Source organism: Aotus nancymaae, unplaced genomic scaffold (genome assembly GCF_030222135.1).
Source record: "Aotus nancymaae isolate 86718 unplaced genomic scaffold, 86718_ANA_hifiasm-v0.15.2.pri h1tg000012l, whole genome shotgun sequence".
NCBI classification, from domain to species: domain Eukaryota; kingdom Metazoa; phylum Chordata; class Mammalia; order Primates; family Aotidae; genus Aotus; species Aotus nancymaae.
Window position 1 is genome coordinate 13447113 of NW_026988423.1, and position 14733 is coordinate 13461845.

Genomic DNA, 14733 nt, shown 5'->3' on the forward strand with positions numbered 1-14733 from the left:
CTTTTGGCTAGTTGGGCCGAAATGTGCAAAACGAGGATCACAATTTTAATTCACAGGTTGTATTTGTGTACGCACACGTTCATGAACGCTTCGCAAAGTTAACCTGGAGCAAAAGTGTTAATATCCCTTAAAGGTTCAGCGTATGACGTCACCATAGTAACAACAACAATGCGCATGCGTTTTTTTTAAAGAGCCGGCGTGCTCCAGGCGCAGCTCAGCGAGCCCTCTTTCTTAGAGCGCGGCGCCCTCGTTTCCCCGAGACTGCTCCTCCCTGCAGGAGCGAATCTGCCAATCACAGCCCTCTTTTTCCTTACCGTCATTGGCGCGTGCCCCGGTATCAAAAGCTCGGGGGCGGGGGTTCCGGGTTCGCGCATGCGCCTTCGTGCGTTTTCCCCATGCTGGTTCCGCGATCCTGGCCTTAGGTGTCTCTCGTCCGGGGGTTGATCCGAGCTGTCTCGGCTGCCGTGATGGTCAAAACTGCCGACTCTCCGGGTTCGGGAGCCCGACCCGACCCGGTGCGGAGCTTCAATCGCTGGAAGAAAAAACACAGCCACAGGCAGAACAAAAAGAAGCAGTTGAGGAAGCAACTGAAGAAACCCGAGTGGCAGGTCGAGCGCGAGGATATCAGCCGCCTCATGCTGAACTATGAGAAGGTGAGCCCGGCGCTGGGGAGGGGGCGCGGGCCGGCCAGCAGCGGGGCAGCGTGTCACTGCGGCGAGGCGTTGCAGAGTGGAGGAGGCTGACCTGTCACCGGGACCCGGCCGGGAATGGGATGTCACGCCGGGTGCCACAGCTCAAACCTCTCCACCGTCCTGGCCACTCTTTTGCTTGCTACACTGTTCCTGAAAAAAATGATAGAAATGCGGCGGTACCTAAGGGTAGGGAGACTAATGCTATAATAGCTGCAGTCTTATTCATAGTAAAATACTGATGACAATAATGGTAATAACACCTACATTTTTAAGCACTCACCATGTGCTTACATTAATTGTTTGACTTGATCTGAGGTTTGGATATTAATAATCCCATTTTATAGATGAGAGAATTGAGGTTCTAAGAGGAATGAAACTCTAACGTGTCCGAATCTGTCACGCTTCGTAGGTGGTGTGGATTTGGAAGCTAGATCCATGTCTTTCTAATCCCAAAGCCTTTGCTTTTAATCATGAGCCCAGACTGCATGCCTCAACATCATCTATGCTCCTTCCTGTGGCCATCTCATTTTTGCCACAGGCTTCATGTTTCCATCCAAGAACTGGCCTAGAAAAGCTTGGAACGCTGGTCTCTTTCTGTCACCTATCATTCCCATATTGTAGCTGGTGTTCCCAGATGAGTATACCTGTAACCATCACTTTGACCTGACTTCTCCCCCCAATCCCAGGCTCCACAAGTCTGTCAATTCCTCTTTTCCCTTTCCCTAAATCCCATGTTTGTTGGCCTTCACCCACATCCTTCAGCTTCTCAGCCCCCTTCTAGTGCAGTACAATCAGAGTTTTAACAGGTGGAATATTTTTGGAACTAAGGTTGCCATTGTGACAAATTACCACAAACTTGGTGGCTTAAAACAACAGAGACCTTGAGGTCAGGAGTTCAAGACCAGCCTGGCCAACATGGTGAAACCCCATCTCTACTAAAAATACCAAAAAGTTAGCCGGGCGCGGTGGTGGGCGCCTGTAATCCCAGTTACTCGGGAGACTGAGGCAAGAGAATCACTTGAACCTGGGAGGTGGAGGTTGCAGTGACTCGAGATTGCGCCATTGCACTCCAGCCTGGTCAACATGAGTGACTCTGTCTCAAAAAACAAAAACAAAACAAAAAAAACCCAACAACAGAGACTTATTCTGTCACGTTCTGGAGGCCACACATCTGAAATCAGTTTCACTCAGCCAAAATCAAGGTGTCAGCAGGGACATGTTCTCTCCAGAGGTCCTAGGGGAGAATCTGTTTCTTGCCTTTGTAGCTTCTGGTGGCTGCTTGCATTCCTTGGCTTGTGGCTGCATAACTGCAGTCTCTGGCTTTTCCTGTGTCCTTCTACCTCTTCTGTTATAAGGATGCTTTCTATAGCATTTAGGGCCCACACAGATAATCCAGGATAATCACCCAATCTCAAGATCTTTAATTTAATCACATCTGAAAAGTCACTTTTGCCGTGTAAGGTAACATTCATAGCTTCCAGAGGTTAATACACGGACATAATTTGGGATCAATTTTATCCTACCACATCTTAGCTTCACCATCTCAGCAGACCGTAGAGCTAGAATGACCATAGAAGCAGTGTTAGATACTTCTCTTACCTTCTCTTATATCCAGTCCGTCACGCTGGTGATCTGTTCTGCCTCTTAAAGTTTTCCAGTGCTTCTTCATCCCTAGTGCATTGTCTTCAGCCTCCCATCATCTCTTGCCTGGATTACTACAGCAAATATTGCTTTCAACAGGGGTCAGCAAACTTTCTCTGTAAATGGTAATGAATGTTTTCAGCTTTGTGGTCAAAAGGGTGGAACTACTCAATCGCGCCCTTGTAATACCAAAGCTGCCATAGAAATACTTAAATGAATGGGTGTTGTTTTTCAGTAAAACTTTAGTGAAACAGGTGGCTGATGGAATTTGGCCTGTAGGCCTTAAACCTTTCTAATTTATCCTCTATCCTTTGGCTAGAACGATTCTTTCCAAGATGAACATCTAATCATTTTACTCCTGATTAGAACCCTTCCTTGGCTCAGTTACTTTTAGAGAAAATGTCAAATACAGTGTATCAACATATTGTAGTTCACTGAAGAGTTCAGTTATTTGTGGTCAGCCTGACCTGGTTTAAATCTCATTCTCTTCAGGTATTGGCTAGCTAGGTTTCTTCACCCCTCTAAGTCTCAGTTTCTTCTTTCAAAAAACAGAGGTTATTAGCCACCCAGAGCTTTGTAAGGCTCAAATGAGGTAATGCACAAATACTACAGATCATGCACAAGAGGCACATGACAGGCACATATGAAGAAACAGCTTGCAGTTTTGTGAATTGTCCATGCTTCTTGTGCTTCTCATTCTGGTACTTAATGTTTCCGCTGCTTGCAGTGAGCATACCCATCTGCCCACTCCAAGGACAGGTACTCTTCCTTCCAGATTTAGTGCAAACTTCTCTTCATCACCTCCCCCAGCTGAGTTAGGGCTACTGTGCATCTGTAGCGTTTTGTAGATACTTTCATTACAACATTTATCAACTGTCTGTGATGACTAGCTTCTTTAACTTTTTTAAAAAAACTCTCCTACTAGACTATGAATGATTCAAGGTCAGCAACCAGTGATACGCTCATCTTTGCACTCCCCAGAGTCTGGTAGCACAGTGTGTGTTCTTGATTAGGTGCTCAGTCAGTGTTTAGATGTTCTTAGCTGTAAGACTAGACCTTTCCCAGATGGCTTTGCTCTGGTTGGCAGCATTGGCTAATTCTTTTTTTGTTTCTTGTTTCAATAGTAATGGTGAACATTTATCAAACTTTTATGCATGCTGACTTCCTATATACTCACAACAAATAACTCTGTGAAATTGTTCCCATTGGCCGAGCGCGGTGCCTCACACCTGTAATCCCAGCGCTTTGAGAGGCTGAGGCAGGCAGATCACCTGAGGTTGGGAGTTGGAGACTGGCCTGACCAACATGGAGAAACCCCGTCTCTACTAAAAATACAAAATTAGGCAGGTGTGTGGCGCATGCCTGTAATCCCAGCTACTTGGGAGACTGAGGCAGGAGAATCACTTGAACCCGGGAGGCAGAGGGTTGCCATGAACTGAGATCACGCCATTGCACTCCAGCCTGGGCAACAAGAGCGAAACTCTGTCTCAAAAAAAAAAAAAAGCAATTGTTCCCATTATACAGGTGAGACAACTTTAAGGCACAGCAAGGTTAAATAATTTATGTAAAAGTTAAACAGCTAGGAAGTGAAGAAGGAGTTCTAACCCAGGTAGTCTGATACCAGTGCACCAAACCACTATGCTTTACTATGTTGCATTTATTTAAATCCCATTTGTTTCACTGTTGGAGCAACTTTTTCCCCCTGCTAAGCATTGTCGTTTTACTTCTTTAATTTTAGAAATATTTTCTTAAGATTTAGTTGAGACGTAAACACAGTGTGAAATCACTTGTCAAGGTTAGCAATGCTGGATATAATCATTTGAATAGCAGGCTTATTATTCTCTAGGTAACCAAAGTGCAGGCCCTCACTAAGGGGCTCCTCAGGTGGTAGCATTGTATATAAAACTTACAACATAGCCATGGTACACAGGTGGTGTTCAGTAGCCTCGCTGGTGAAATGCTGAACAATTTAACTGCAAAACCTTTTGAAATAATCTGATGGACGTTTGTCTAGGTGGGTGTAAGTATACATGGAAAAAAATACATGCCCAAGTCGCTAGGGAACCTGGGCATGTAGTGGGTGATATAGTTTGACACATGTTATATTAGGATGTATACAATGTTATAATAGTAAATTTGTAACATGTACCTCAGTGCTGTGGAGTTAGAGGATGGTGTAATTAGGGGAAGCTGAGTTATCCTATACTGAGCTCCTTCTGGTCAAATGCATTATAAAAACATGCCTCCTCTGGCTATGCTACCATTCTTCCTGGTGGTTGCAGCCTCAGCCCTGGCTTGGGGAGCTGATGTGGGCTGGATTTCAACCCCTGCATCTCAGTCTTAGCAGATGTCACTGTGGAGCATACTAACTGTCCAGTGCTTTGTGGTTATCAACAGTGGAGCTAAGCTTTTTTTTTGAGATGGAGTCTCACTCTGTCACTCAGGCTAGAGTAAGGTGGCACCATCACGGCTCACTGTAGCCTTGACCTCCTGGACTCAAGCGACCGATGCACCTCAGCCTCCTGAGTAGCTGGGACCACAGGAGCATGGCACCGTGCCTGGATCATTTTTTTGGTAATTTTTGTAGAGATGGTGTCTTCACGTATTTCTCAGGCCGATCTTGAACTGTGCTCAAGTGAACTGCCCACCTGTAATCCCAAAGTGCTGGGATTACGGGTGTGAGCTACTGTGCCTGGTGGAGCTAGTTCTTGAATGATGAGTTCATCAGATAGAAAAGATTGGCAAGGATGTTCTAGGTGGAGGGAACATTAGGAAATACAGAGATGTGAAAATGCATGGAATTGTTTGAGGAAGGAAATATTCCTTGGAGTGTTGCATGCATTCCTGAGTTGGCTTCACATGGGTCAAGAGGCAGGTTCGACTGTGATGACATTGGAGGCTGTAGCAGGTAGTATAGTGGCTTCCTAAAGTTTCCACATCCTAGGCCAGACGCGGTGGCTCACGCCTGTAATCTCAGTACTTTGGGAGACTGAGGAGGGCAGATCACTTGAGGTCAAGAGATTGAGACATCCTGGCCAACATGGTGAAACCGCATCTCTACTAAAAATACAAAAATTAGCAGGGTGTGGTGGTGCGCGCCTGTAGTCCTAGCTTCTTGGGAGGCTGAGGCAGGAGAATCGCTTGAACCCGGGAGGCGGAGGTTGCAGTGAGCCGAGATTGCACCACTGCACCCAGCCTGGTGACAGAGTGAGGCTCTGTCTCAAAAAAACAAAAGTGTCCACATCCTAATACCTCGAACCTGTGAATATGTTAGATGGCAAGGGGCAATAAGAGTTGCTAATCAGCTGACCTTAAAGTAGGGTGATTATCCTGGTTTATCCAGGTGGGCCCGATGTAATCACAAGCATCCTTAGAGGTGGAAGAGGGAGGCAGAAGAGTCAGTGTCAGAGTGATGTGATGTGAGAAAGACTCGGCGTCTGTTGCTGGCTTTAAAGACAGAAGAGGGTTACACCTAGGAATGTGGGCAGCTTCTAGAAGCTGGAAAAGGCAGGGAAATGGACTTTCTCCTAGAGTCATCAGAAAATAACGCAGCCCTGCTGACACCCTTGATTTTAGTCATGCGAAATCCACTGTGGACTTCTGACCTCCAGAGCTCTAAGGTAATATATTTGTGTTGGTTTAAGCCACTGTTTGTGGTAATTTATTACAGTAACAGTAGGAAATGTATACAAAGGCCACAGTCAAAGACTTTATCTGGAAGCCATGGGAAGTATGTGGCGGGAGTCTATGTAGAGAGTATACCCGAGCTGTCAGGGTTGGAGGGTAAGAGACCAGGGAGGAGACTATGGAGACCATTGGTAGAGTCTAGGTTTTGGGTTTGTTGAGAAGCAGATGACAAAATGGGATTGGGTGAACTGGAGCTTTAGGGATTACGGGGGCAGGAGCGGGGATGCCTATGAAGGCTGAAGGAGGGGGAGCAGGAATGGGGAGGGATGAAAGGAGGAGGTAGAAAGAATCTCAGACTGCAGAACAGTTCCAAGAAAGTTTCAGCCAGGCTGATGTGGAGTCACTGATCCAAAATTGTCCATCAGAGGAACCTGGGCCTGCAGTGGTATTGCTAAGCCCTGCCATTGACTAGGAGTAGCCTGGGGGAAGCCTGGCTTTTTTATGGTGGGTCTTTAGCAGGCACAGGTGGCATGGTCAGTCAACTATGCGACTCACAGCAGGAGGGTGGTGTATTTCTTTTCTTTTTTTCTTTTTCTTTCTTTTTTTTTTTTTTTGAGATGAAGTCTCCCTCTACTGCCCAGGCTGGAGTGCAGTGGTACGATCTTGGCTCACTGTGACCTCCACCTCCTGGGTTTAAGCAGTTCTCTGTCTCAGCCTCCCAAGTAGCTGTGATTACAGGTGCCTGCCACCATGCCCGGCTAATTTTTGTATTTTTAGTAGAGATGCGGGTTCACCATCTTGGCCAGGCTGGTCTTGAACTCCTGATCTCGTGATGAGGGTGGTGTATTTCTGAGGGGTGGTGTGTTTTGGAGTAACTGCTAGAGAAGTAGGGATTGAGGCTCACTGAGAAATGTTGAGCTGTGTTAGTTCACCAACTGTTTTCACTATTGCTGAATGACTCTGTGCACCTGGGATTCATTTAGACTATAATCAGCTGTACCATATAGAAACTGCATTCAAATCCCGATTTTTTTTTAATCAAAATTTGGTCTGGTGTAGTTGAGGCAGTTTGCTTTCCTTCCTGACTGCAAAAGGTGGAGCATTCTAGGAAGTTTCAGTGCTTTTTTCACAGGCATTATTCACTTGAGCAAGAAATAGGTATTACTAGAGAGTTGTGAGACGTGTAAGAGGATGGTCAAATGATGTCCTCCTTTTCTCCTTCTCCCCTTTCTGACTTTTCTACCAGCAGTGGGAAGCCTTTAATAAAGACCGTTCCTGAAATATCTCTTCCCTGAATTCAGAAGAATTATGAGGCAGATTTTTAGACTGAGTGTGAGTAGTGTGGAGATGGAAGTGATTTTTTTTTTACCCCCTAAGAAAGGGATAAAGGGAAGGGGAAAGAGTTACTATTATTATTATTATTTTGAGATGGAGTCTTGCTTGGTTGCCCAGGCTGGGGTGCATTGGCACTATCTTGCTCACTGAAACCTCTGCCTCCCAGGTTCAAGCAATTCTCCTGTCTCTGTCTCCCAAGTAGCTGGGATTACAGGTGTGTGCCACTGAGCCGGGCTTATTTTTGTATTTTTAGTAGAGACAGGGTTTCACAGGGTTTCACTATGTTGGCCAGGCTGGTCTTGAACTCCTGACCTCAGGTGATCTGCCTATGTTGGCCTCCCAAAGTGTTGGGATTTGCCCCCGGGTGAGTTATTTTGTTTGTAGGAACAATAGCTATCTCCTGCTGTGGCTGCTCTGTAATCCCTGGAATATAACTGAGAGTATCTAGAGCAGGGTCAGCAAACTCTTTTTCTGTAAAGGGCTGCATAGTCTGTATTAGGCTTTATGGTCCATACAGTCTCTCGAACTACTACATAGACAATAAATACATGAATTATTGTAGCTGTGCTCCAGTAAAACTTTACTAAAACAGGCAGCAAATTGAATTTGGCCTGTAGGCTGTAGTTTGCTGGCCCTTGTTTTAGAACATCAGCAGAATCAAAATTTCCTTTTCTTTCTTCGTCTTCTTTAAAGGAATACAATATATAGTTTTCTGTTGTAATCCTTGATGGAAGAGTGTTGGAGCAGTTTCATTCTTCTAAACTTTCCCTCCAGGAGGGTGGCTGACTTTAGGAAGATGGAGGTACCGTGCACTGTTTTGTTTGAGGAGCTCATTTTGCCTGCGCTGTGTCTCTTGCTGGGGTGGAGGGCTTGAAGGGTGTGTTGGCAGCCTGCCTCCTTCTGTAGGCATTCCATTCCCTGTGAAAACAGATTTTTAGCTGATAAAACCTGGAGTGCAAGGGTGGACCATACCTAATTTTAATGCCTTGTTTGGAGGATTATCTTGTAATTGAGCTTCCTTGCTGGGACAGGATGTTATTTGAATAAACCATTTTTTTAATGCTAGTACACTGATTCTGCTCCTTTCTGGTGATAAATGATTTGTAGGGATTAAGACAATGTTGTAGTATTTGTATTTTCAGCATTTGAGGGCAGAGAGTAAACCCTGCCTGGGCTTTGTGAAGAATGCTAGGGGGAAAAAAAAAGAAAAACACAAAGATTAAAAAAAAAAAAAGAATCCTAGGAAAGATGTGTAGATTGTAAAATGAAATACAGCTGTCATGCCTTCACTGCCTAGAGTGTAATTTAAATAAATGAACCATACAAATGCAGCTTTTTCTTTTTGCAAATAATGAATAATTTGGGAGCATATTTCCAGATCTGAGCAGTAATTCCTGCATTCTGCATCTGTAACAAAATAATTCTCCTGAGCAGCTGAAATGAAATTCAGAAAATTGGGTTTGTGCTAATAAAGAACACCAGTAATGAATGTTTGAATAATGTAAAGTTAGAGAGCAAAATGTTACTTACTGTGGCTTCAGAGCATGACAGACATTTCCCCTGATTATTTTGAAATAATACCCTTCCTTCAGTATACCCCAAAATGAAACCAGATTGGATTTCATAGGCCACTAATTTATAGTTAAAACTGAATGGATTGTGCTAACCAGAAATATTTCTCCAACTGATTTCACACTTTTTTCCAAATTGTGTGTTTAGAACTATTTTCATTGTGATCTTATGAATTGGAATTTTGTCCTTATTTCTTAAATTTATATCCCTTAAAGGATGATTGGAAGTAAATTTTCTTCCTAAAATTGATGTGGTTGGTGATGCTTTAATGTGTTCAACACTTTGGAGGTCAGGGATGTTGAAGATAGTAATATGTTTGGTGTGTGTGTGTATTGGGTGACTTTTTTCCTTACCAATTGAAATGGTTACAAATGTATATTTGATTCAAGAACTGCCTCTTGAGGGCATATTTCCTTTCAGAAGGAATGATGGCTTTTAATTAGAAGTGATGATTGAGTTCAACCTTGCATTACCAGGGATGAGCTAGGCAGTATAATATAGAGAAAAAACAATTGTGTTGTGAAGCAAATGAATTATCCAGATTCCTTTTTCTTTTTTTCCAGATAAATGTAAATGAAATTACAAGATTTTCAGATTTTCCCTTGTCCAAAAAAACATTGAAAGGTAGGTATATGGTGATCTTGGGATGTGTTATATATTTCTTGATATTTTTGATAAATGGGAGAAGATTTAGAGAGTTTAGCCTAAAAAAAAACCTTATTTTGGCAACTTTGGTATGAAAACAAGCAATATTCAAGTTTCAACAGTTTGTTATTTTCATTCATCCAGAAAGGACTGATTAAAAGAAAAACAAGATTCCAGCAGCCTCTAAATAAAATGAAATCTAATTGTGTTAGTTAAAATAAGCAAGGGAACAAACCAAGATATGACACCCTTTGTATCTGTTTGCCGGGGCTGACATAACAAAATGTCAGACTGGGTGGCTTAAACAACAGAGACTTGTTTTCTCACAGTTCGGGAAGGTGGAATTCTGGGATCAAGGTGCCGGCAGCATTGCTTTCCTTTTAAGGCAAAATATGGGAAGGATCTGTTCAGGCCTCTCTCCTTGGCTTGCAGATGGCTGCCCTCTTGCTACCTTTTTATTCTTGTATAAATAAAAATTGTATATATTTACAGTGTATGACATGATGCTTTGAAATATATATATGCTGTGGAATGGCTAAATCAGGCTACTTATACATGTTCTAATATTACCTCATCCTTTTTGTGGCTAGAACACTTAAAATCTACTTACTAATTTTTTTTTCCAGTGTATTATAATTAACTATAGCCACCATGATATACACTAGATCTCTCTTTTTTTTTTCTTTTTTTTTTTGAATACACGGTCTTGCTCTGTCACCCAGGGTGCAGTGCAGTTGTGTGATCTTGGCTTACTGCAGCCTTGACCTTCTGGGCACAAGTGATCCCCCCACCTCAGCCTCCTGAGCAGTTGGGACCACAGGTGCGCACCACCATGCCTGGCTAATTTTTAAAAATTTTTTATAGAGATAGGGTTTTGCCATGTTGTCCAAGCTGGTCTTGTACTCCCGAGCATAAGCTGTCTGCCTGCCTTTGCCTTCCAAAGTGCTGGGGTTACAGGCGTGAGCCACCATGCCCAGCCTACAATAGATCTCTTGAACTTCTTCCTCCTAACTGAAATTTTGTATCCTTTGATGCACATTTTCCCACTCTCCTTACTTCCCCTAGCTCTGGTAACTACCATTCTACCCTCTACTCCTATGAATTTGGCTCTTTTAGATTCTACATGTAAGTGAGATCATATGGTATCTTTATTGCTGTGCCTGGTTTATTTCACTTAACATAATGTCCTCCAGGTTTATCCATGTTGTTGCAAATAACAGGATTTCCTTTTTAAAGGTTGAGTCATATTCCACTGTGTGTGTTTACTTATATACCACATTTCTGTATATACTTATTCATGGATACTTAGGTTAATTTCATATGTTGGCTTCTGTGAATAACGCTGCAATGAACATGGGAGCACAAATACTTTTCAAAGTACTGGTTTTATTAACATATCCTTTGGATTATACGCAGGAGTGGAATAGCTGGATCATAGAGTAACTAGCCTCCTCTTCACATGGTTTTCCCTCTGTGCATGTGGACTCTTAGTATCTCCTTGTTCAGATTTCTTCTCATAAAGACACCAGTTGTATTGGATGAGAGCCAAACCCTATGGGGCTCTAACTTAGGGCCCCAAACCCTATGGGGCTCTAATCACGTCTTTAAAGACTCTCTCTCCAAATACAGTCCTGTTCCGAGGTACGAGGCATTAGGGCTTCAACATAGGAATTTTAGGGGACACAACTCAGCCTATAACACTATCCTATGGGGATTTTCTAAAGTATTATTCTTCCCTCCATGTTGCCAGGTTTGCAAGAAGCTCAGTATCGTTTGGTAACTGAGATCCAGAAGCAGACCATTGGATTGGCTTTACAAGGTAAAGATGTACTTGGAGCGGCTAAAACTGGATCTGGCAAGACTTTGGCTTTCCTTGTTCCAGTAAGTACATTATCACATTATCATTGGGTCAGACTCTCTATTAAACAATTTTATAACATTCTGTGCCCAGATGCAAATTATATGAAGAGAGGTTTTCATGTTAGATTTCATGATCTATTGGCTAGAATGCAGGCTTCATCAAACAGGAGCCACATGTGTCTTGTTCACCATATTCCCCAGGTCCTATCACAGTGCCTTGTATGTGGCAGGGGCTCAGTAACTTAGTGAATGAACTATTGTGCCTTGACAAGTCATTACGTTCTTGATGGGAGTGGGGTGCTCCAGCATGGCAGGTTAGAATGGTTCTGCTGTGCAGTAGGACTGGTGGGAGACACCATTTCTGCTCTCACCCTTGTGCGCTTGCCAGTGGCATTCATTACATTCTTCATGGAAGTGGGGTGCTCCAGCATGGCAGGTTAGAATGGTTCTGCTCTGCAGTAGGACTGGTGGGAGACACTTTCTGCTCTCACCCTTGTGCGCCTGCCAGTGGCATTTATACTTGCCACGTTGGTTAGGCTAAAGCTGAAATATGCTCAGTTTAAGGAGCTTTGGGCCTGTGTTGAGAATTTTCTGGGACATTGCTATTGGTCTTTTATGGCAGTAAAACAATAGAGCTTCTTAGGCATTCACTTCCATCTCTATTATGTTGGTCTCCTAATTTTTCATTCTTATAAAGTGGAAAATATTATTTTAATGATTATTCCAAATATTGCAGAACCACTTTTCTCTTAAATCCTAGTGTGTTTTTCCCCCTTTAAAAAAAAAATGTCTCTCTATAGCTACAGAATTCAGTCACTATATGACTACAGCAGCTACATGGGTGAAAGTTTATTTATATATTTTTTGAGATGAAGTCACACTGTGTTGCCCGCCTAGGCTGGAGTGCAGTGGTGCAGTCTTGGCTCACTGCAACCTCTGCCTCCCAGGTTCAAGTGATTCTTCTGCCTCAGCCTCCTAAGTAGCTGGGATTACAGATGCGGGCTACCACACCCAGCTAATTTTTGTATTTTTAGTAGATACGGGGTTTCATCATGGCCAGGCTGGTCTTGAACTCATGACCTCAAGTGATGGACCTGCCTCAGCCTCCCAAAGTGTTGGGATTACAGGTGTGAGCCACTGTGCCCAGTCAAAAGTCTATTTTAGTGTGGTTATTCAGAAAATGATAAATATGATTCTTAAATGTGTTATGGTCTGTGGGTTGCACATACCTTTCACTGATAGCCAGTTTCCTGATGGCATGGCTCTGGCAGCAGCTGAATTACCATGGAATTTCTTTTCCCTTCCCTCTGAGTTGGGGGTGGATGGTTCTGATGGAAGATAAACAAAATCTCTTGCTTTGGACTGGATAAAATGTGAGTGGTATGCCTATTGCTTGGAAGGTCCCTTTGATTTGGAGGGGCAAGGTTGAGATACAGGTCAAAAAGCTGACTTCTGATGACTTACTGAACATGAATTTGCTGTCTTTTTAAGGTACTGGAAGCCTTATATCGTCTACAGTGGACCTCAACAGATGGGCTGGGGGTTCTCATAATATCACCTACGAGAGAACTGGCCTATCAGACTTTTGAGGTTCTCCGAAAAGTAGGAAAGAATCATGACTTTTCAGCTGGTCTCATCATTGGTGGAAAGGTTTGTCCTTTTGTCTGTGTCCTTCCTTTCTTTCTGTAACCTATACTGGAGTACCGTGGTGGTTGACAGGGAGGCGGCAGAGACTTTATCTAAACAGACTGACCTCCTAGACCAGGGCCTCATGGAAAAGTAGCACCTTGGTGTGGTCACTGTCATCTATGATCTGGTTGCCAATTTTGCAGGCCCAGAAAGTCCATTTTTTTGGTCAGGAAATCTGAATTGATTAGTTTCTCTAAGACATACTTACTCTTATCCTGTAAAGCTATTTGTTGATATCCATTGGGAAAGATATTTCTGTATATGAACTAGTACCTTTTAATAAGGTGTCTATCTAAGAGGCTGAATAATTCAGAGCATTGGTACATCAGCAGCAGAAGAAAGGAAGGTAGAGTGTTTGGAGGAATGTTTATAGTAGGGTCAAGATAAGACGTGCTGCTCACTTTTGTTCAACCTTACAGCACATCTGGAATGCCTGAATCTACTAGAATCTCTAGACCATGAGGATAAATAATTGAATTTCTATGCAAACATGCACAAAAGAAGAAAAAATAGCATCACAAACCCTCATGTACCTGTCGCCCAACTTTAATAATTAACAATATTCTGTTTTTTCTCCTAGCCTCCAGGCCTGTGAGAAGTGGTTCTTGTATCAAGGAGAGAACCTCTAAATGTAGAGAACTTGGCTCTTTTTTTTCAGTTCACAAAGTACAGTCCTTGAGTGGTGTCAGAGTCTGTTCAATGTCCCTAGGTCCTGAATTAAAAAATGAGAGTAATTCCAGTTTATATCAGTTTTGATCCAAACAGGAAATCCTGACTTGGAGTATTCATTTGATTATTTTTTTTCTTGGCTTCAAAGTCTATGAATAAGAATTTAGAAGAACTCTGAGCTTCTTATGTCTTCCCTTAAAGAGTTTTATTTAGCCCAGAAATGTGGATATGCTGCAGAAACACAAGGGAAGAGTTGTGTTTATTTCCCAGAGTATCTAAACTGCTGTGATGAAATGCCACATGCAGATGGCTTTTATAGTTTTGGTACACAGGCTGCTGAGAGTGATGTGTCTGTGTAATCAAAATAACTGTTTTCAGGATCTGAAACACGAAGCTGAGAGGATCAACAACATAAATATACTTGTGTGCACACCAGGTCGGCTTCTTCAACACATGGATGAAACGGTATCTTTTCATGCTACTGATCTCCAAATGTTAGGTGAGTCAAGTAAGTTTCTAATAAAAAAAAAAAAATCTCAGACTTAGGAGAGAAGCCTTGTAAATTTTACTGATGGAAATTTTTTGTTGGATAAATGTTACGATTCAAAACAAACTTAAAAATTACTGAAACTTTTTGGCATTTGGGGTCTAAACCCAGAAAGTAAAAGTAGACTTAAAAAAATCAGAAGAATATATGTACTTTTACATATGAAATTAGGCACATTAGTATTAGACCATGCCAAGATTACTTTTTTGTTGATTGAGATGTAGTTTCACTCTTGTTGCCCAGGCTGGAGTGCAGTGGCATGATCTTGGCTCACTGCAACCTCCACCTCCTAAGTTGAAGTGATTCTCCTGCCTCAGCCTCCCAAGTAGCTGGGATTACAAGCATGCGCCACGATGTCCAGCTAATTTTTGTATTATTAGTAGAGATAGGATTTCTCCACGTTGGTCAGACTGGTCTCGAACTCCTAACCTCAGGTGATCCGCCCACCCTGGCCTC

The 14733-nt window shown here is 42.8% G+C and overlaps 1 protein-coding gene across 1 annotated transcript in view; it reads left to right on the top strand.

Annotated features, from left to right (window-relative positions):
* Positions 1–413: 413 nt before the first annotated feature.
* The window catches only part of DDX10 (DEAD-box helicase 10), a 269719-nt gene continuing 255399 nt past the window's right edge, over positions 414–14733 (top strand). Inside the window, exons 1-5 of the mRNA XM_021671095.2 lie at positions 414–653; positions 9431–9491; positions 11263–11393; positions 12864–13022; positions 14109–14229. Coding sequence (XP_021526770.2) covers positions 468–653; positions 9431–9491; positions 11263–11393; positions 12864–13022; positions 14109–14229 — 658 coding nt within the window. The 5' untranslated portion in view covers positions 414–467. The remainder of the gene's footprint in view (positions 654–9430; positions 9492–11262; positions 11394–12863; positions 13023–14108; positions 14230–14733) is intronic.